The 20,806-nt window shown below is 47.2% G+C and overlaps 8 protein-coding genes across 9 annotated transcripts; 3 read left to right on the top strand and 5 right to left on the bottom strand.

Moving 5' to 3' along the window:
- Nucleotides 1–579: 579 nt before the first annotated feature.
- Nucleotides 580–3,611, top strand: BDBG_06659 (urea transporter; the record flags this gene model as incomplete). The annotated part of the gene is made up of 6 exons (XM_031722712.1): nt 580–641; nt 727–806; nt 1,016–1,048; nt 1,881–2,097; nt 2,172–3,139; nt 3,235–3,611. 6 exons carry the CDS (start codon nt 580–582, stop codon nt 3,540–3,542), a joined length of 1,668 nt encoding a protein of 555 aa, XP_031579553.1. The 3' UTR covers nt 3,543–3,611.
- Nucleotides 3,612–4,086: 475 nt separating this feature from the next.
- BDBG_06658 (uncharacterized protein) lies at nt 4,087–6,441 on the bottom strand. Its single transcript, XM_031722711.1, has 4 exons — nt 6,311–6,441; nt 5,384–6,028; nt 5,108–5,221; nt 4,087–4,971 (listed from the first exon to the last, which is right to left on the bottom strand). The coding sequence occupies exons 2-4, from the start codon at nt 5,800–5,802 to the stop codon at nt 4,467–4,469; spliced, it is 1,038 nt and encodes a 345-aa protein (XP_031579552.1). The 5' UTR covers nt 5,803–6,028; nt 6,311–6,441; the 3' UTR covers nt 4,087–4,466.
- A 16-nt stretch (nt 6,442–6,457) lies between these two features.
- Nucleotides 6,458–9,214, bottom strand: BDBG_06657. Of its 2 annotated transcripts, XM_031722710.1 has the most exons (2): nt 9,077–9,214; nt 6,558–8,886 (listed from the first exon to the last, which is right to left on the bottom strand). In XM_031722710.1, the coding sequence occupies exon 2, from the start codon at nt 8,847–8,849 to the stop codon at nt 7,047–7,049; it is 1,803 nt and encodes a 600-aa protein (XP_031579551.1). In that variant the 5' UTR covers nt 8,850–8,886; nt 9,077–9,214; the 3' UTR covers nt 6,558–7,046. The 2 variants fall into 2 exon arrangements, with proteins under 2 accessions (XP_031579550.1, XP_031579551.1); XM_031722709.1 differs by having other exon boundaries at nt 6,458–9,214.
- Nucleotides 8,953–11,447, top strand: BDBG_06656 (uncharacterized protein). Its single transcript, XM_031722708.1, has 4 exons — nt 8,953–10,084; nt 10,218–10,273; nt 10,360–10,507; nt 10,617–11,447. Exons 2-4 carry the CDS (start codon nt 10,260–10,262, stop codon nt 10,857–10,859), a joined length of 405 nt encoding a protein of 134 aa, XP_031579549.1. The 5' UTR covers nt 8,953–10,084; nt 10,218–10,259; the 3' UTR covers nt 10,860–11,447.
- Nucleotides 11,448–12,433: 986 nt separating this feature from the next.
- On the bottom strand, nt 12,434–13,216 carry BDBG_06655 (eukaryotic translation initiation factor eIF-1; the record flags this gene model as incomplete). Its single annotated transcript, XM_002623170.2, has 4 exons — nt 12,434–12,582; nt 12,650–12,742; nt 12,811–12,885; nt 13,189–13,216. 4 exons carry the CDS (start codon nt 13,214–13,216, stop codon nt 12,434–12,436), a joined length of 345 nt encoding a protein of 114 aa, XP_002623216.1.
- Nucleotides 13,217–13,896: 680 nt separating this feature from the next.
- On the bottom strand, nt 13,897–16,646 carry BDBG_06654 (anaphase-promoting complex subunit 5; the record flags this gene model as incomplete). Its single annotated transcript, XM_002623169.1, has 7 exons — nt 13,897–14,620; nt 14,674–14,810; nt 14,869–14,975; nt 15,040–15,163; nt 15,237–15,648; nt 15,710–15,803; nt 15,920–16,646. 7 exons carry the CDS (start codon nt 16,644–16,646, stop codon nt 13,897–13,899), a joined length of 2,325 nt encoding a protein of 774 aa, XP_002623215.1.
- A 256-nt stretch (nt 16,647–16,902) lies between these two features.
- Nucleotides 16,903–18,520, top strand: BDBG_06653 (phosphoribosylaminoimidazole-succinocarboxamide synthase). The gene is made up of 3 exons (XM_002623168.2): nt 16,903–17,220; nt 17,316–17,691; nt 17,747–18,520. The coding sequence occupies exons 1-3, from the start codon at nt 17,071–17,073 to the stop codon at nt 18,130–18,132; spliced, it is 912 nt and encodes a 303-aa protein (XP_002623214.1). The 5' UTR covers nt 16,903–17,070; the 3' UTR covers nt 18,133–18,520.
- BDBG_06652 (complex I intermediate associated protein) lies at nt 18,220–20,260 on the bottom strand. The gene is made up of 3 exons (XM_002623167.2): nt 19,803–20,260; nt 19,444–19,677; nt 18,220–19,343 (listed from the first exon to the last, which is right to left on the bottom strand). The coding sequence occupies exons 1-3, from the start codon at nt 20,014–20,016 to the stop codon at nt 18,592–18,594; spliced, it is 1,200 nt and encodes a 399-aa protein (XP_002623213.2). The 5' UTR covers nt 20,017–20,260; the 3' UTR covers nt 18,220–18,591.
- Between the last annotated feature and the right edge of the window lie 546 nt (nt 20,261–20,806).

Raw genomic sequence — 20,806 nt, 5'->3', positions numbered from 1 at the left:
AGATTCCCTGGGATTTCTTATCCTTAATATTACTAGTAGTTATTTATCATGTACCGATCATATCTCTTTTCTGCTTCTTCACCCCTATTCGGCGATATATATACTACACTACTTTTAGCCTATTTATTTTTCCATCTCACTATGGCAAGATACGTAGGTGTAGTATTTAGCTACATATTTATCCTGAGTTAACTATCCTCTAACTATTCACTTCACTCATCTGGCAACTCAATCGCCGAGTCGTGCTGCCTCCACGTGATATCCCGACAGTGCCAAGCCCGACGGACGGCCGGCCTTCACCGAACGGCAAGCGATGACATAATTATTAATACTGAGGGCTCGAATTTAGCCGCAACCCGCTTTCTGGTGGGACGAAAAAAATCTTCTTATCCCCCTCAGTCTGAGTTGTTCTTCCCCCTTTGCTTTTCTTCCTTTATTAGCTTTGTTTTATACTCTCCATGAATCCTGTCGGTTTATCACACACCCATACCGATAATTGTTGAGCCTTTGACGTTGTCTATCAACGAAGCTCTTCCTCTGCATCCTAAAAGAGTTTCCAGCGACTGAACAGTCTAGATTATGGGCAAACCGTCTTTCCAGGCATCAAATGCCTTGATCTATTTGACTCTGGGAGCTTTCCTGTATAGCCTCACTCTCAGATACCCATGTACTCCCTCCGTGTAAAAAAAGATGAGTTGGAGGCTAACGCTCTCGCCTTTCGCACAGCTGTCTCGGTCTCTTCATCGCATACCGACTTCGAAAGCAAACCACAAAAGATTTCATGTCTAGCAATGGCACACAGAAGGGTTAGAAAAAGCAAAACAAATCCTCATTACTACTTGCCATTAATTATTTACCTATATACCTCGCCTTTTTCTTCCTGTCGGGGGTTTTTTATATTCCTCCACTCTCTGCTCTGCTCCGCTCCATACCCCACCCCCACCCCTGCCCTTTTGTTCCTCCGTCTCCTCTTTTTTGTTGACTACTAATATATTTTCTGGTTAAACCAACATAGCAATCCCGCTTGCCCTGAACTTTATCGCGTCCGGTGAGTTGCACAGACAATGCGCTGTTGCGCCTCAATTGCTTTCTCCTTTATGAGAAGCGGCAGCAAGATAAAAATTGCCAGAGGTAATATAACCATGGTCGTGACAAAGCTGGCGCTTGCGGAAACGAAAAAAAAAAAAAAAAAAACCAACCCATATCAAACGCAAGGTTCTGTCTTTGATACCATATTATTTGCCTCAATGTCCCAGCTTCATGGATTAAGCGCTGCATGAAGTCTACCGGACAAGAGCTGAACGGATGTGGAGGGAGACGACGGAATTTATATGGATACGGATTTCGTTGATATTTTTGTCGCAGCATAGACAAGGTTCGTATTCGAGCGTTCAGTTCAGTGGGTGCTGTTCTGGGCTTGCGAGCCAGGCGGAAACAGGGAAGGGAGATATGGAAGTCATTTTACGTCCGTATATGCCATGTCGCATCGACCTGCCTGCAGGTTTTTCTATATCACAGATATATTTAACTGCTTTCCCTTTCCTCCAGAACGGTAGGTCCAGAGCAGCATCTGCTGCGGCTTCACTACGGGCGCTGATTGCGGCATTGGAACACTTGGTAATCCACCTCCGGGGACAATGGCTTCCTTCAAACTTGCTGTTGTTTATTCAAACTCCTAGAGAGATTATCGGGTATACGATGCAGGCATGATGCTGAGATTGTACCGTTGAACACTCGACCAAGTTAATGCTTGCGTGGGAAACGTGCTGCCGCTTCTCCCCCCTATCCCCCTCTCCCTCCCTGTTACTCGTGTTAAAGTTATGTGGATAAGCTAACTCTAGGAATCCTCTGTCGTTTTCTTTTCTCTTCTACCTTTACAGGTCTTGGATCAGGAATTTTATTTACATATCCTGAAATTGCAACTATTGCCGGTGTCCAGGGTCTAATTGTCTATGGGTTGGCTTCGTCACTGCCTCTGCTAGTTTTTGGATATTTGGGCCCGATCATTCGCCGAAAGTGCCCAGAAGGCTTTGTCCTGACTGAATGGGCCAGGCAGAGATATGGGATTGTCGCTGCGACATACCTTAGCTTACTGACGTACGTGTCTACCTCCGTTCCCCCTTTTTTGCTCTAACTTGAATGGAAAATCTAAAACTTTTTCTTACGGGCAGATTGATTACATTGTTCCTGTACATGGTTGCGGAACTCTCCGCCCTCCAACAGATTATCACTGCGCTTACAGGACTCGACGGATTGCCTGTGGTGATCGTTGAGGTTGCCGTGACAACAATCTACACCTCCCTAGGCGGCTTCAAAGTATCTTTCGTCACCGACAATCTCCAAGGAGCAATGGTTGTGGGTCTTATCATCATTGCCGTCATCACTGTCGGCACAGAGGTTAATATCGACCGCGCCCTTGTCGAGTCATCTGGCTTCTTGGAACCGTCTCTCCTCGGCTGGCAGTTGATCTACATTCTCCCCATAGCCATCCTGACAAACGATTTCTTCCTATCGAACTTCTGGCTGCGGACTTTCGCCTCTAAAACTGATCGTGATCTGCGCATCGGTGTATCTATTGCCAGCGGCGCTATATTCTGCATCCTCACTTTAGTCGGTGTTTCAGGTTTGCTCGCTGCATGGTCTGGCGCATGGCCAGGTGATCCACCGCAATTGGGCTCGATTGCCTTCTTCTTGCTCCTTGAAAAGCTCCCGGCCTGGGTCGTCGGTATCGTGCTCGTCATGACTGTCTCTCTCAGCACTGCCGCCTTTGACAGCCTGCAGTCCGCAATGGTCAGCACGGGTAGTAACGACCTCTTCCGCAACCGTCTACCGCTGATATACGTGCGCATCCTCGTTGTCTTGTGTATCATCCCCGTGATAGTTGTGGCGCTCATGTCTCCCAGCGTGCTGCAGATTTTCTTGATCTCAGATCTCGTATCTGCATCCTCGATTCCCGTGCTGGTTTTCGGCCTGTGGGATAAAGTCTACTGGTGGACGGGGTTCGAGGTCGTTGTCGGAGGGCTGGGCGGTATCTTTTCCGTCTTCATTTTCGGAACTATTTACTATGGCGACGCGCATGCTGGCGCCAAGCTGATTCTTTTGGAAAACGGCCTTTACGCTAAAGATTGGAGTGTTTTTGGTATGTTTGCATCCCTCGCCCAATATATTCTTCGGTCAATTGCCTATATATTGTATCATCAATGTTTAAAATCCAGTTACTGATGCCTCCTACAGGTGCATTCCTCGCCGCCCCTCTCGGGGGTATCCTATTCGCCATCGCTGCGCTTATCCTCCGACTGGGGTACCACTACCTCCTGGCCAAATCCCAACATCGCAGATTCGATGCATTGGACAAGCCAGTGCCACCTCCTCAACCTTCCCGCCCCTATTCATCCGAGGAGGGAATACCCAATATTGAGTCTGGTGTCGGAGGCCCCTCGCTGTCTCCAAATAAGGATGTAGAGGAGGGACCTATCGCCTCTGACGATAGTCATACACCGTCTCTACGGGAGCGGGTGGCCAGTAAGTGGTTGAAGATGTGATGAAAATAAACTCACGTCGGTAATTTCCAGCTCATAAGGGTCCCGCGTGTGTGTTTTTTGTTCTTGGCTGCCACAACTTGAACTAAAAATACTGAAAGAAAACTAATAAAAAAGGGCTGTCTACCGGACACGAATAGCCGGAGGATATTTGTTTCCAGGTCGCGCTCACGAGTGTACCCACCAGTGCGCCTTCTTAGATTGATTATATACATTTCCCATTTTGTTCACTATATATTTTATCGCATATCTTTCGTCACCTACACTGTTCTGCATATACACACATTGGGTGGGCAAAATGGGAGGCCCTCGTCATATCTGTCACTTTCGAAAAATCATACGTTTTGTTTTGTTCTAGTTGGGAGGCTGGCTTTGTGATGGGAGAAGGAGGATTTTGAGGATTAATTGCATTTTTATTATTTTCCCGGAGTGGAGTTTTGCGGAGAACTAGATCAGATCATGTAACTATTAATCGCCGTCCGTGTGGGTGTATACTCCGTATAGAGAGATACATAACTAGATATGCTCAATAAACAGTCTCCGTTGGCTTTTTATTCTTGAATGTTTGAAATTCTGTTTCATTGCACCGTTTCTTATAGTGGAGAATCAAGGCAGGATCTATTTATTTAATTTATAATACTCCGAACATACACAAAAATGATATATAGAGGAATAACGATGATAACAACCACCAGCTCAACAATGGTTTTGGCTATTTTACAAAATACCAGAGATGTCAAGAACACCCGCACCAGCTCACATTAGAGCAAATCGAGAACCAAAAAAATGGCAAAATTTGCAAAATAAAAGAAAAGAATATCCTACAGAGCGAAGATATTAACCCTCTCTTGACCCCTGAGCCCACAATAATATGTCATCCTTCCCCTCCTCTCCCCTCCCACCATCACGAAGAAACCCTACACTCCCTCAAAACTTCGCTCCAGACATAAGCTCCAACCGATCCTTCAATGACAACCCCTTCGCAAACGCCGGATTCGTCTCCATATCCTCCATCGTCGACTCATTCACAAACCCCCATACCTTCCAGTCCCCCTCCTTGCCCGCAACCAGCATCTTCTGCAACACAATATACTCTGTGGAAGTCTGGCTCTTCGCTTCCCCTGCGGCAGCTTGCGGCTGGGTTCTCTTGGCCTCGTTCGGGCTTTCGGCAGCGGGGGGTTGGGGACGGACCAGAGACTGGCGGCTCTGGATGCGCACGACGACCTGGCGAATACCGACACCGTGAGCCACCTGTGCAGCGCGGTCGGCGATGACGCGCGACCCGGTCAGGGTCGTTGAGAAGGGGAATTTTATGAATTTGTGCAGGGTCCAGACGAGCTTTTTGGCTTGTGGGGGCCGTTTGGAGATTCGCTTTAGAAATTGATCACGGAGGCTGTCGCAGCAGATGTTGTCGAGGGTTGCGGTGTCGGCGCTGGGGAACTTTTAGTTAGCCGCGTATTTATTTTATTTTATTTTATTCTTTTTTTTTTATTTTTTTATTTTATTTTATTTTAATTTTTTTAATTATTTATTTTGCAAAACAATGTAGAAGTATGAGAGAAACTCACGCTGCGTAAGCTGTGTACATGGTTTTATAGAGGTCGCGGGCGGCGCGTTTTCTCTCGCGGAGGCGGAGAGGAAGCTTGTTTTTTGCATTGAGGTATTTGCAATAGGCTAAAACGCTGGATTGCGGTGGTTTAAATGCGGGCACAATTGCGCCGGGAGAACTCGTCAGCTGGGTTAAATCCTGGCAGTCAAAGTAACGAATATACTCTGTGGAGACCCTGCCCCATTTTCCAAGGGAGGTATAGCCGGGAGAAATATAAAAATGTCAACCAACTCACCCAACAAAATCCTGAAACTTCGCCCTCAGCGATACCCACTCCATCCACAGCCGCTCTTTTGGATACCTGAATATGGACGGCATATTCCTCCACAGAGGCCGGATAAAGGTGCCCGGCAAAAGCCCCATATCATCGGGAATGGACCCGTCCCTCATCGATCTCAGGGCCTCCTTCATCTGGTTTTTCGAGCTCATTGTCGCTTCTGCTTGTGGCCGCAATATCTGCGCGTTTCTCATAGAGGCCTCCCGCTGTGTAGTGTGGGAGAAGGGCCGGCATGATAGAAGGAGATATCGCGAGGATAACGGTGAAGAGGGGAATGATTGTAGGGAGGACCAGAGGTGGATATAAGGAGACGTGGTGGTGGTTCGGAGGGGGAGAGAAGAAAGGGCGTAGGAGCGGGGAGCGAGGGAGGATGCCATTGCAATTACAGAGCCCACCCGGGGGTGATTTAATGTAATAGTGGACGCAAGTTGAGAGCGGAGGTGCCCGCTGAGCGGCACTGGCGACGGGTGCTGGGAAGAATTGGGTCGTGAAGCCCTGGTAATTCGTCGCTTGCTGGAGATGTTTTACTCCGATCTGTTTCGGACTTTTTTTTAACCTCGAAATCGGCAGAAAAATTGATTGTTGTATTGGGATTAGCGGTAACTAACTAGTTAACTAGGTTTAGTCAGAAATTACGTTATCACAGACCTTGCAACAACGCCGACATCTTCCATCTTGCCCAACTTTCTATGTAACAGAGTCAAAATATTTTCTTGTTCTATTTCTTTTGTTCGTCCAGTCACCAATCATCCCTAGCAGTTTCTGGGATTTGCCATAAAGCAATTCCTTTTGCTGCCCGTGCCCAAAATTTAGCTGCAGCAGTCATACTGCAGGTTCTCGAGCCCCCAACATCATGCTTGGGTGGGAACGCGGGAGGATACTTGCCCATCATTTAACGTGGTAAAACTGGAGGTGCTTCATGTTTAGAGAGGTCAAGTACGTCTTGAAAAAACCTTTCTAAAAGCATGCTCCTTAATTTCAATGAAGTTGTTGTAGCTGCTTGAAATGCACAACCATGACATTGTTCAGTCAGACGATGGAAAATACTCCTTTGAGGCCAATAATTCCATGAATTGCTTTGAGAGATCAACCCCGATAACATCTCGCTGAACCAGGACACATTTAAAGTGATGGTATTATTTTGATAATCGATGCATTGATATCAGGTCGGGTGATTATTATCATTCATACGCCTCCAAAAATAGTTGTCGCCTACCAAACAGGTACGAGAAGATACGAAAGGAGAAGTTCGCAGAGAGTAGAAGACAACGGCCTTTTACCTGATGAGGGCTAGTGGATATGGTTTCTCTTTCGGTATTTTCCATATGCTCTGGGGATTGGGGGAGGGGATACCAGAAACAGTGATTTAATGGTGATATAAATCATGTAAAATTAGTGACTATGATCATCGCCTCTTCCCAGATATATGCTATAGATCTCTGCTGATATGTATATTTGAATATATTATATTAGCTAAAAGTAGGTATGTATACATAGCTACCACCAAGATCACTAGGACATGCTTGTCGGACATTACTCAACGAACAAGGGTCCAAAAAAACTCACATTTATACGTATACAAAATTCGCAAAACGCACCCATTATTTAATAAAAACATTTATCATCCCATCCTCCGAAACGGATGCGCCTCCGTATTCAACACATATTCATCTAAACTAATCAAACTAGGGTCACTGAACATCAAATAGAAATACTTCAGCGTCTCCGCCAGCCAGAAGCTCTCCATTCGGTTTGACAACGGCGCGTTACCAGCCGTTCCCCTAGGGACCGTAACGTCATTCAGCGCTGCGTTCCCAAAGGGCGCCTTCGTCATCTCCTCAATGGCCGTGAACATGTCCCATGCCGTATCAAGCAGTTCTGTCCGGCCTGTAATGCGATATAAGATGAAGACACTCTCGATGGCCTCCGGGCGAAGGATATAGCGTCTATCCTCTATAGATCTGATACCCTTGGGGAGGCGTTCGCGAGCAATGATGGCTTCTGCGCTGTTGTCCTTGTACCATTGTTTGTCGCCATCGGGCGAGAAAATGGATCTGGCATGTGCGGTGACTACTGCCTCCTTGTACCTGCTCTCGTCCCACATGCAGGGTCCGTTGGCCGGGCATGGAACCATGTGGAACACCTCGGGCATCATCCCTGACGGGGTCGCTTTGTATGTCCAGATACAACCGTCCGTAAGTTTCCGCGCGATATCCATATGGGAGGGGATATCGAACAACCTGGACCCCAGCGCGAACATGCCACCGGCGAAGCAAACAAGATGTTGGCCTTCGGCATCCAGCTCGACGCCTCCGTCGTCACGCGTAGTCACCTTGCCGGAAATGAGTATATCTGCATTATCGGGCACCATGGGTCTATAAAGAATATGTTTGGCCACCACAGCCATGGCATCCCTGTACATTCGCTCATACTTATCATCCACGCCGCCCAGCAGCGCGTGCATCTTTGGCATGTACTCGTAAAGGGAGTCTGCGATCGCGCCCAGCGTAAAGGTATGCACTTTCCCTTCGAAATTTTGCGTGCGTGCATCGAGAACCAGAGGCCACATCCCCGGAAGCTTCGTCTTGCTCTGCTTCTCTTCAAACATTTTCATAATTCGATGCACGGCATCGTACCATTTGGGGTCCTTGGTGAGTTGTGACAGGCGCGTGAATTCCATGGTCAGGGAGCCGATCTCGGCAAGAAGACAGAAGCGGGAGGCTTCCTGCTCGAGTCCCAGGAACGCGGAATGGATTTTCCAGCGGGTAACGGGCATGCGGTTTGGAGTGTCAAAGGCGGCGTAGAGAATGTTTCCCAGCTCCGTGGCCTTGGTAAGAAGGACATGTTCTCCACTCAGGTCATAGGCTGATAAGAGACCACCCAGGTAGCGGATTGTTGTTTCAAAGACATTGATTTCCTTAGATTCAGTGGTAGTGAAGTCGATATTGGCAACAGCGCGTACAGCCTCGTGGAATTCGTCCTTCAGGCCCATGATCCATAGGGTGTCAAGACTGTCAACCAGGGTGGCTGCCCATCCACCAAAAGTGTCATAGGATCCTTTTGTAAGCGGAGTAACTTCGTCGCGCATCCATGCGTAACTCCTATACGCATTCCACGCGCGAATAAATGACTGTTTGACAGCTTCTTGTCGGGGTATTTGCTTCGATAGAACTTCTTTGAAACCTTTGTCGGAGAACACATGCTGAACTCTGGGCAGCCTTTTTACCGGGTCCGACGGTAGCGGCACAAATGATTTCACTGGGTATTTTTCTTTGAAGTTCTTCCAATCGAATGAGAATCCTTTCGGCAGCTTTGGATAATTTGGATTTGGGGCGAAGGCATCTGGCCCGCTTCTGTGATAAAGAAATAGGAGGGTGGCTGATAGAAGAACGTAAATTAACCATCTGCCTCTGAATGAAATCATGATCGCTTCGCCTAGCTTCGATTGCTGCGCAGTTCAACTAGCTAGCGATTAGTTATAGTAAGACAGGATTCATTTGACTTGCTGCACAGAGTTAAGGTTTGAAGAGTGAAGATTCGGAAACTTTGGTGACGATGAAGGCGAGTACACTTAGCCGGAGAGATGATGATTGTATGGCATCCAATTTGGAGACTTCAAGACTCAGTCTGTTGCGCACTAACAAGACATACATTTATTGTTGCTTGATGCTTATGTCTGTGATTTCTGAGAGGGGATAGCTTCAAGATTCCGGCTGCGGGGATTTGAGATAAATAATTATACTCCAGACATACATAAATATCCAGGTTTGCTATGGGGATTGTTTCAACCCCATTTGATATTATTATTGGTTCATGGAGTACAGTTAACCTGGGAATATCTTAGGCGCCGAAAACAAGCCCTTGGCGCCATATTGCCCCTAAAGCAGGGGGCTTGTTTAACGAAACCCGGACCTAAACTATAGGCACTTCTTATTAAAGCCATCCGCCACGACAAAGGGATATTATTTAACTAAATAAACTCCTCGTGTCCTCTCTCCTCTCATCATTGCTTCCATTTACAACACTCATCCAGCAAAACAATTGCAAACAATTCTTGTTCCCGTCAGCAGGATAACTACCAGATTCACATCTCCTTCAAACTGTCCTATATAAAACTTCCCTCTGAGTGCCTGCGGCTGCAATAGTCGTCAACTCAAAAGACTGGCGTCTTCCTCCGCGAGCTACAAACCCACCCCTCCCTCTCCTCGCCATGCCCTCCCTCCCCAGTCCCAGCCTCGATTCCGCAATGCTCTAAGGTCATACCGCGCTCGTCCCCCAGCCTCGAACGATCCTCCACCTCTATTTGCGTCCTCGGATGATTATTCCTCCCCATCCACGGTGCCGTGCCCGCCGCCGTCTCCAGGTACACCCGCTTCCGAACCCCGGGATATATTATCCTCTCTCCATCCTCGAGTTGCAGTGATTCTGGGCGTTGACCGCCGCTGGTATATTCCTTTACTGCTTTGTCGGGGCCTCAGCATCCTTCCGGCAGCATGGTGGGGCTTACGTTGTGCCTTCACGTTCTTAGCAGAGCTACTACGGATCAGGCCTCAATTTTGGCATGAAGGATGGACAGCAGCTATTGTGAGAGGAGCCGCGGCTGATTGGGACGTGGAGAGACGGTTCAGGGTTACGGAAGTGGCATTGGCTATTATTTGGGTATTTTCCTGCTCTGTCCTTTATTTGCGGCCCATTCTCATAGGAACCCGTGTTTACAAGGCGAAAAGGGAGATTTAAAGGACGTACATACAAGAAGTATAAACTGATTTCTAACCTAATTCCCGGTTTGTAGTGTTCGGCGTCAGCATATTTATTTTACTTTTTTACAGATTGTATGATGTCTAGATGGTAAGCTGTCCCCAGATTCCCTCCAGATATTTCTTTACAACGGACAAAGCCATATCGAATCCTCAAACTAACACGGAAACCCAAAGGCTACTTAATTATACCCCCGCTGCAGTTGTCATTCGACTTTTGGCTACGAATGGTCTTCTTGCATACCTCACGTCGTGGATCCTCTATTTATCTGGCGCTTCCTCAGATCCTCGCCTCCTCCTTCCAGCATGGATATCAATTGCATCGGTTCGTTCCACCACCACCACCACCACAAAAAACATCTCATTCATATACGCTTCATGAGGACACTACTCTAGCCATTTGATATCTGATTTCCCCCCGCTCTGAAAAACAGGTCCTCTCTTTCGTTTACCACATCACCCAACGCCAAATTAACATAAAAAAAGAAACATTTGCGACGATCTACGTTTTCTCAATTGCCAGTTTCCTGAGTATGTGCTCCTTGCTTCTGCAGCTGCATCTTACACGCGAAAATGAGCCTGAAGTCCCGTTATTCGTTATGGGGAAGATAATCCTGGAGTTTGGCGCGCAGAAGATTGCTGAGTATGGAGTTGGAGGCGAGGTATCTGATGGATAGGAAGAGGAGATGACGCTTCCTGACTCCCCCCTTTTTATTCTTTCCGTTTCGTTTCTTTCTCGAGGTTGATATGGGCGGTTTGATACATCTATTTTCTTTTCTGGCAACAAGAGCGATTGTGCATGAATAACATTTCCTTGCTTTGTTTCCATTTGGTTTTTTATTCTTCTAAGCCATCTTCTTCTTACCTCTCATGCAACAATTCACCGTTTAGACTTTTTTGATGAGAAAATTAATTGACGCTCTCACTGGCGATGCGCAAAACGACTACCTAGGCACTGACTCCGTACATTACATCTTTTGAGATAGCCTCAACCTTTCTCTCTTTTTACTACATGCTTCGTTTTTAAATTATTTCCCTAATTAGGAGGATATCAAGGGGGACCATGTACACGTACTACTTCATCGACATTCCATATCATTCACGCCATCCATCCTGCTTGATTATTCCAGTTTGCAATTCAAACTTACAGACTCAACAGCCAGTTCTATCCGGCAAAACCTGAAAATAGTAATAGATGGAAAGTTGCTTTTGCCTATTATTAGCCAGAAGACATATATAATCATACTTTCCACCCCTGAGTAGATGGATGATTTATTATTCACCGCGGCCCTTCAAATATATTATCTTTTGATGCGCCGGAAAAATCCAGAAGCAAATATTTATTCAGAGAAAAGAGAAACAAACAATGAAACCAATAACTTCTTAGGGAGATACCCGCGTGAATGTTTCATGAAGTAAGCCTGGCAAGCGGTGCTAAGCTTACTGTGTAAACTTTGACAAAAAAAGAAGAGTTAAAAGACTTTTAAAAATAACAACAATACGAGTCAGATGCGGAACAGACAGCGTCAAGTGGACACGGCCACCCAACGTAGATTAAGGACGGACCGTATGTATGACATGTACGTTGGACCATACGGCACGGAATTACAAGCAATTCACAGATTACGACGCCTGGCTCAAACAAGTTCAGACTTCACCCAAGTTTTCTCATTCTCCTACTTCAAAAAGCAAACTGTTGATTCATTCCTCTGGTTCTTTATTAACGACTAAAGGAAAAGTAAAAAAGTCATGAAACAGGAAACAATTTCCACATCGTCATTACCATGCCGCCATTCGACCTATTTAAAAGAGCAACCGCAGGAAGAAACAAACATTAAAAATTAAAAAAATCGTTTTCCAGATCATGGGGTATCTCATCAACGCCTTGTCCCGTCAACGTCCCGTCTACTCGAATTTAAAAAGGGGGGGCGGGGCGCCAGCTTCCCTTCAATTGTGGTGGATAGCGTTCTTGTTCTAAGAATCACACAGCTGGGCGAGGTTGAAACCGACCGAGTTCCGTTTTATATCCTATCCAGACCACTCCAATCGCAGGACAAAGTTCTCCAAAAAAGTTTCCGTTAAACCGGCAAGAAGCAATCCGTAGATATATACCGGATAAAGGGCATTTTCTCTAAGAGAGAAGAATGACCCCTTCCCAGCCAGTAGACAAAGGCGACCGCACGACATGGCTTCTATCGATCCTCTGGAGTGGACTGGGAAGACGAAACGGGACGGGCGTGATGAGGTTGACTTAGAACCCATGGACCTTTATGGTCTTGGCGTCGAGTTCGAGCCCTTCCTTCTTATCGACCAAAAATTCTTGGACATCCTTGCGCTGATCCCCTTGGAGCTGGATCACCTCGCCCATCTCACTGTCGTTGACGATGGTGCCATTGCAAGCTGCGAAATAAATTAGTATAAAATATAAGATCAGGGTAAACCAAATGGTAGACAGCAAAAAGCATACCGAACTTCTTCTTAATGACCTTGAGGATCTTCTTCTGGTCGAACTTCTTAGGGAGACCTTGAACAGTTGTCAGGGTCTTACGACCATTGCGCTCTGCGAGAATATGTCAGTTTTCAATCTATGTGGCGATAGAGACAGAAGAAAAAAAAAGGAGAAGATACGTTGGATCCGTATATGGATATAATTTTGGGATTGTTTTGTATCGCCGGTGTCTTCGTCAGCTTCGGCGAAGGGGTCTGTCGCAACACGTGCCCAGTTAGCCAGCTAGCCCTCTTTCAGTTTTGTTTTGCAGGCTCAGCCGCGACATCACACAAAAACAAGCCAGACCCATCGCGGCTACCCCGCTATTTTCCAACGGGGAAGCCATCAAGAGATCCATCCGTCTCCCCAAACAACCACAACAGACAGCAGCAACAGAGACAGCAAAATACCTGATTCTCTGTGATGTGGCTGGTGTAGCGGAGAGCCTTGGCTGGTTTGTTTTAAGGGTGGGCAGAAAAGAAAGGAGGCAAAAATCCAAGGTGGCGTGGCAAACTTACCGAAGGTCTTGAGGTTTTCGATTGACATAAACCCGTTGTTTGTCGCGACGGACTTAAAAAGGTGTGTAGTAAGGGAGTAAGGATAGTTTAGGTTGATAAAGAGTGCTTTTGAAGAGAGGAGATCTGTGACGAGCAGTGGTTGTGTATCCTCGCTGGTCAGTAAGAAAGAGTCGTCGTTGGTGGAATAAGGAGGAAGAAGAACGGCGGAGGTAGAAGAAAGACGGCAGATTTAAGCGGGAGGGGGCGAGGCGTGACTCAGCGCTGACTCAGCGCGGCGGTGAGAACCACTGGCCCGTTTCTGGGCTTGGCAGGTCACTTCTGTGTATTTCGCCATACTAATGAAGGTGTAAAGTTACATGATAGTGACTCCGGGGGGCAACTTCACGGCGGAGGCTGAGGTTCCAAGATCGGATTTTTTTCCCGATGCAGCTAATAATAAAATGTTGTACAGTTGTAAACACAAGAGAGGGAAGACCCGACAGGTGGAAGAAAAGCTGAGAAGAGCCGAGAAGAGCCATGCGCACATTCAACCAGTTGATGACAATTCCGTAGTTGCCTGTGCCTGTTTATCTAGTTACCTTGGTACCCCCCAGCCTCACTCTTGCAGAACAAATCAAGTCAGATGTACGGGAGTACATATGCATGGGAAGCACCTGCTGATACGATACACGCATTCCTCATTATTTTCCCGTAACTTCTGTTATCTCGTTATCTCTCTGCGGCAGCTTGCTTCTTCAAATCTAGATACTTGGCCGCATAATCATTCGCCAGCACAAAATCCCCTGACAGATACATCACCGTCGCCTTCTTCGCCATCATCTCGCACTGGCCTTGCACATCCTCCACGTTTGAAAACTCCTCAAACGCACAGTCGATAAATTCCACTGCGCGCGCCATATGTTCCTTCTGTCGTACTTTGTCCCTCCCCTGGCTCTGCATTTGCACTTGGCCAGCCAGTCCCATGTCGGCGTCAGCTAATAGAGAATATGTACGTGCCGTAAGATATGCATCTTCACACTCATGAACTTGAGGCACGATGCTCTCTAGAATCTCGAGAGCGGCTCCGAATTCTTTGAAGGTCATGAGTATCACAGAGAGCACCCCGATAGCCTCCCATAGACCAGGAAGATACCGTGATCGGTGGGCGACATTGGCTGCTCTCATTGCTAACGAGAAGCCTCTTTCCGGTTGGTTGGTCTGGTCAAAGATCCTTGCTTTTGCCACTAGTATTTTCACCTGGGTGGCAACGTCGAAGTTCTCCTGTCGCATGGACTGGGCATTTCGCTCGATTATTTCGAGCGCAGCTGTGTAATCGCCTTTTCGCATGAGGAAGTCAACCTCTAAAAGTGAGAGTGTCAAGACTAATTCTGCGTCTGGTGGAGAACAAGCACGTAGTTGGGGTATGAGGTGCTCTGCTGCCAGCTTATCATCCCTACCTAACGGTCAGCCAACCCTCTTTTCTCACAAAGGCGGGAAAATAATTACCTATGTAGTTGTCTTTGCAACTTCAGAAGCCCGCAAAAGAATGTCCAATTTTGTTGGTTCTTAAGAACTCGTAGCGAATCGGAAGATATCTCATTTAATCGGGCCATCGACTGGTCATAGCTCCCTTTAGCAGCCAACTTCACGCTGTTAGAATTTGAACGTCTTCGTATGCTCCGTGGCGAAAGTGCTACTAACCAGCATGCTACTCCGACATATTACCCGTAGGTGGTCTTCAAATGGAGCTTGCTTTGTGTAGCATTCTCGAAAGATCTCGCAATTAGACCATGCCAGATGTGTAACCCCTTCCGGTTTAAACCATTAGCAAATCCTGGTATGTCAAAACCAGAACGAACAAAACATCATTACCTATCCTAACATATGCCGACGCTTGCAGCATAAGCAGAGGTCCGACTGAATTAGATATATCCTTCGTTACATTGAGAAAAGAGGCTTTGACGATATGTTCAAATGCCGACGCCACACTCTCGCCCTGTAGTACTTGGCAGTGAGCAGGCTGTTAAAAACCAATGTTCCAAAAGTGGAGACCGGGTTGAGGCACATACATTCTGCAGCTCCAACTTTGCCTCACTAAGCAGTGATGTACCCAGCAGACCCCACATTTCCGTCTCTCTAGCCTTAGCCTGGAGAAACGCCAACCCTTCCTTCTCACTACCCAGCATGCCAGTACTCTGGATATCCTTCATTTCATCAGGAAAGGCTTTTCCAAAGTGGTAAAGCCAGCTCATGCAGAAATTGAGACAGCTCATGTCATGAGTTTCCCTGGCAATCGAAATGGCCTCCTGCATGGCTGAGACTGCCTCTGCATGGCAGCCAAAATCGGCTTGGAGAATGGCAAGATTGAGCAGGGCATATTGGTAGAAGGTTTTGTCACGGCTTTGCATAGTGTAGTCAAAATAGCGATGTAAATGATCAAAGGAAGAGGAATAATCTCCTGCTTTCCAGGAATCGAGGAATCTAATTACATTTGTGCGATTAGAGCAGATATCGTCGGTGAGATGGAGGGTGAAGTGCTTACTTTATATAATGCTGCGAGCTTGGTACAGATACTCCAGACATCACCATCTGTTCCAGGCGCGATCTCATTTCGCCCGTAATCCTGCATCCGTTGCCTAGATTAAACAAATACATATCAGTGAACCGTACCACGGTTTAAGACTAACAAAAAAGAATGGGAGACGTAGAGCGAGTGCCATCATTTGAGGACAAGAAAAAAGTCGTTACCTACCCTGCATCTCTCCAACCTGAAAATCCAACAACCGCTCAATATCCCTCGTGCTCATTCCCAATTCCGTATCTTTCCCTTCTTCTAGCGAGCCATATACCACCTTAGCAAGGGGACTCGTTAGATCTAGGCCAAGCTTAACTAGATTGACATCCACCGCGGCCTGGCTATCTAAAGGATTTCTCTTCGCCCACAGCTGATACGTTGGCAACCGATACTTGACTAGCCCTCTCCATAGCGCCACCGCATCGTGGAACTGAAGGCGAGTGTACTCAAGATACGCCCTTCGGACAAATACACCAAGCAGTGATGCGCGGGAGATAAGCATGTGCCCCGTCTCCGGCGCAATACCATGGTTCCGGTCATTGATCAGCTCCTCGCGCGTCTTCGTGAGCATACTTGATATGCCTGCAAAGAACTCATCGAGGGCATCAGCGCAGTCGAGCTTCCATAGCTTTTTCAGCAGCAGGTCCCAGACGGTTCTACCCGGGATAGAGGAAGCTAGGGGTAATGTAGCAACCTCAAAGTCTTGGATGGAGATAGCATGGCTGTTTGCTTCGGTTGTTGTGTTGGTAGATGTGAGGCGTTGAGTGGAGGGTTGAAGAGGTAGTAGATGGGAGACAAGAAATGAGAGGACAGGAACGATGGCAGAATTGGGAACTACGCCTTCAGCATAGACGGACACAAGGGCCAGAAGAGTGATCTTGGAGGGGGTCAAATAACGAGTCATCTTGACTCTTTAATTGCAGGGGTTATCTTGCATAGGGAATTGGTTTTAAAAAAGGGGGTTGGCCATGGTTGAAAATCGCATCGACACGCCAGCTGGGGTACAGGAAGTTGAGAAAAGGAAAGGCGAATATTGGGTATCTTGTGTTTTTTATATTTCCCTTGATGATTATCTATGTTGTGTTCAGAGCAGCGCTTCAATCCGTCTTTACCTGCTCCAAACTATATGAATCGTCGCGTCTGTTCCCATTCCCGCGCGTCAAAGAGCTCCGATGCCAAGCCCTGACTAATCCCGCCTTCTTGTTCCCCGCCATGACTATCAGATTTATATCTTTCCGCCCGCTATTAACCACCGATACCAACACATTAAAATACTCTAATTGGCTCATCCCGGTGCCTAATTAACCCTTATATATCCCTCCGCAACTATGACCGAACCAATGACCACCAGCAATTTGCAGGATATCCTTCCCCTCGTCGCGCGGGGTAAAGTGCGCGACCTATATGAGATCGACCCGCAAACCCTCCTCTTCGTAGCTACTGATCGCATCTCCGCCTACGACGTGATTATGGCAAATGTATACCATATACCCGAGACTCCAGTGATTTAGTGAAGAAAAAGCCTACCCCAAATCCATGGTTTACTAATATATATCTTCCTCAATTGCACCAGCCAATCCCGAACAAAGGCACCCTGCTCACCCTCTTGACAACCCACTGGTTCGAAATCCTTACCAACGCCATCCCCAGCCTACGCACGCATTTCATCACCCTCGACCTACCCTCACAGATTCCGGAATCTCTGCGACCATCTCTACGAAATCGCTGCATGCAAGTGCGCAAGCTAAAGGTATTCCCCATCGAAGCTATTGTACGGGGCTACATCACCGGTTCAGCCTGGAAAGAATATCAAACATCCGGCACGGTGCATGGCATAAAGGTGGCAGAGGGCTTGAAGGAGAGTCAGCGATTTCCCGGTGGACCCATATATACGCCCAGCACCAAGGCAGAGCAGGGGGAACATGATGAGAATATCCATCCAGATCAGGGTACTCCTTTCGCCGCCGCCCTTTCCTCCTCCGAAACTCAGCTAACAGGGTATAGCCATAACCATCCTCGGCCCCAAATACGCCTCCATAATCTCCTCCCTGGCCCTAAAACTCTATGAAACCGCCCACGCCCATGCACTCTCCCGCGGCCTCATCATCGCAGATACTAAATTTGAGTTCGGGCTCGACACAGAGAAGGACGAGGTCGTGTTGGTTGACGAGGTGCTGACGCCGGACTCGTCGCGGTTCTGGTCTGCGGAGAACTATGAGGTTGGGAAGTCACAGGAAAGCTTTGATAAGCAGTTTTTACGTGATTGGTTGGTCAAGAGTGGGCTGAAGGGGAAGGATGGCGTGAGCATGGATGAAGCGGTGGTTAGGAGGACTGAGGAAAAGTATCGGGAGGCATATGAGAAGATTACGGGGAATACATATGTGAGTTAGGGATATATATCGAGAGATGTAAGGGATGATAGTGGGGGAATTTGGGGGCATGACACGTTCTCTGAAATTAAGGGAAGGGGTCATCATTCACGGAAGAAGATGGGATGCATGATAGATATGTTATGGGTAATGTTCTGACGACCTACTTTCGGTTCCGGGTGTATATTATATTGATTTTAAGAACGGAGGACCGACTCTAACAAATAGATAAATATTCTGTATAACTTCCTCCTAGCTCGATTCGAATCATAATAAGAAAACGCCAATATATGCCTGTAATTCAAATAGTAGCATGTGGAGTATGCCAATGTCGTCATAAATAATACACGCATGGGAGAAATCGAACAACCCTTCTCCCACCACGCCATAAACCAAGAAATTTCTCCCATGCCTCATATATACAAGCAACACCACGCCCTCTACCTCTGCCCCATAACCCTCTTTGCTTGAACAATTCATTCACCACTGGTCCTCCCTCGTCTTCTTTTTTTGCTCCTCTAGCCCCTCCAGCCCCTCAAGCCCCTCCTTTTCCTCTTTCAACTCCTTCAACTTCCCCAACGCCGCCCCCTCCTGCTCAGCCATCGAAGGCCTCCCAATCCCTCCAGGCCCCCACTCTTTCCCCGTCATGTGCAACGCATTCGGCCCACAAATCTTCCTCTCCTCTTCCATCTCCTCTTCTGACAACCCATTGGTAGCCCATATGCGATGAATGCGCAAATCATATGGACCCTGAACGCGATCCGTCAAGCCAATACCAACGGACTTGATGCGTTGCCGTATAATACTAGTCTGCGGCTCGACGGCGAAGCCAAGGTTTGTGCGCACAAAGTCATTCCAGCGGATTAGCACGGTTTCCCAGCCCGTGGAATCTGGGTTGGTTGTTGGCGATGTGGTGTGAGTGTATGTGTTGGAGGATGATGGGTGCTCGGGGGCAAAGTCTGCTAGAGCGGCAGGGACGACCTCGCCTTGTTCGGATGAGTAGGAGGTGGCATCTGCGGCGGAGGAGGAGGACTGTGGAATGCGGTGGTGGTTGGTGAATAGGCGATGTTGATGGATATCAGTATCGACAATCGAATCGGTTTGAATGTTTACTTTGTATCTGCGGCCGTCGGACTTGACACGGAGCGCGAGGTAGGTGTATGGGTCGACGTCCCAGTAGAGGCGGCCGAAAAGCCAGAGGCCCCGGTCTTGGTTGCGGAAGGCGGCGTAACCTGTGTGCACATAACATATATCAGCAAGCGTATATGCCAGCCGGCCTCGAGATGTTTAATGGCAACTCTCTCCGTAGATATAAGTAAATAAGTCTCATACCAGTCCTCTGGATCTTCCAATTCTGCGGCAACTTGGTGGAGATCGAGCCATGAAAGCGGGCATGTGCGGGGGTATTGGTAGCGGGATCCGCGGGGATATAGTCTAGATTTGCGGTGCTGTAACCACCAACAGCACGGTCGGACATCGTCTTGCAGCCCGCAATGGTGTTCTCGTCTGTGAAATCGAGGAGGTGGTAGGGTTTGTAGGGGACGGAGAGGGCTTTGAGGTTCCATGCTAATCGTCGAACACGAAGTGAGCAAACAGATGCGTTGAATGTAATGGTTCGATATCGGGTGATATGATGGAAGGTAGCATGGACTAGGATGCATTCCCCTTCAATCCATTGAACTTTTACATACCCATCTTCGTGAACCTGGCGAACTCCTCCGCGCTCCGTTTAATGAAACCGGGCCGCTGGGCGAGGCATTTTGCGGTGGGAATCATTGCTCCCTTCGATAATAGAATGGAATGTTTGTCAAAAGGTAGGAAACATAAATGCGAGATATACTGCCAATTGTAATGGGTATTAGGGTCTGAAGACAAGTCAGTATTGATACAGCATGGTTCAAGCATAACGGATAGATATCCAAAGCTGGAGATGACATCGGACTTTGGTCACGTGGACGGAGCTATCCCAGGTTGGTGGCAATAATGGAGATTGGATAATAATAGGAAGAATACTTATAGAAGAACTGAATAGCGCAAGGTTACAGATTGTGGGATCTCTCGTCACATTTGCTATAAATGTTGTATTATGCGATACTTATAGAGGAGAACAGGGTGGGAAAATAGCTGGGGAAAAAATGAACCGCGAACTCCTACAGAGTACTCAAATAGCATTCATGGATTTGAACCAACGGAACGCAAAAGTTCCCTTTTTAAATATATGTCCCTATGTACACGCATAATAACAAGAACAAGGCTGCCTTGAATCCTAGAAACGCTATGCTATGCTGCTTTATATAACAGAGGGGTAATATGCACGTAATGGATATATATGCATGTATGCTATACGAAAAAGGGGCCAAAATACGGTAAGAGAGGAACCAGATAAAATAAGTGAAACGCACCCAAGGAATGAAGATGAAAGATGAAAAACAAAAGAGAAGAATGCCCTAGAAAAGTATGCCGCCCATGATAACAATAAAAATGCACAAATGCAATAGAAGGTATGGATGTACATAATCGTCCGTCCGTCTCGTCGTAAGAATATGCTGGACAAATGAAAAGGAGGAAAAGAACAAGAGAAAAGACAAAGTAGGTATGGGATAAGAAATGAGGGTCATAAATAAACCCATTAGAGAGGAGAGGGGAAAAACAAGGGGATAATGACACCACAATGTACCTAGGTATAGCTTCCTTG

The sequence above is a fragment of the Blastomyces gilchristii genome (genome assembly GCF_000003855.2).
Source record: "Blastomyces gilchristii SLH14081 genomic scaffold supercont1.14, whole genome shotgun sequence".
Lineage (NCBI taxonomy): Eukaryota > Fungi > Ascomycota > Eurotiomycetes > Onygenales > Ajellomycetaceae > Blastomyces > Blastomyces gilchristii.
Note: the sequence above shows the minus strand (reverse complement) of the source record. Positions and strands in the feature narration are given on the sequence as shown.

Coding starts and splice junctions, on each gene's coding strand:
- BDBG_06658 (XM_031722711.1), bottom strand. CDS start 5,802: ATGGCATCCTCCCTCGCTCCCCGCTCCTACGCCCTTTCTTCTCTCCCC. Junction 5,222..5,383: donor AAGTTTCAGGATTTTGTTGG/GTGAGTTGGTTG, acceptor ACCGCAATCCAG/CGTTTTAGCCTATTGCAAAT. Junction 4,972..5,107: donor ATGTACACAGCTTACGCAGC/GTGAGTTTCTCT, acceptor AAAGTTCCCCAG/CGCCGACACCGCAACCCTCG.
- BDBG_06657 (XM_031722709.1), bottom strand. CDS start 8,849: ATGATTTCATTCAGAGGCAGATGGTTAATTTACGTTCTTCTATCAGCC.
- BDBG_06656 (XM_031722708.1), top strand. Junction 10,508..10,616: donor CATGGATATCAATTGCATCG/GTTCGTTCCACC, acceptor TCTGAAAAACAG/GTCCTCTCTTTCGTTTACCA.
- BDBG_06653 (XM_002623168.2), top strand. CDS start 17,071: ATGACCGAACCAATGACCACCAGCAATTTGCAGGATATCCTTCCCCTC. Junction 17,221..17,315: donor ACGACGTGATTATGGCAAAT/GTATACCATATA, acceptor CAATTGCACCAG/CCAATCCCGAACAAAGGCAC. Junction 17,692..17,746: donor GAATATCCATCCAGATCAGG/GTACTCCTTTCG, acceptor AACAGGGTATAG/CCATAACCATCCTCGGCCCC.
- BDBG_06652 (XM_002623167.2), bottom strand. CDS start 20,016: ATGCTTGAACCATGCTGTATCAATACTGACTTGTCTTCAGACCCTAAT. Junction 19,678..19,802: donor CGCCAGGTTCACGAAGATGG/GTATGTAAAAGT, acceptor TTCGACGATTAG/CATGGAACCTCAAAGCCCTC. Junction 19,344..19,443: donor TTGGAAGATCCAGAGGACTG/GTATGAGACTTA, acceptor ATGTGCACACAG/GTTACGCCGCCTTCCGCAAC.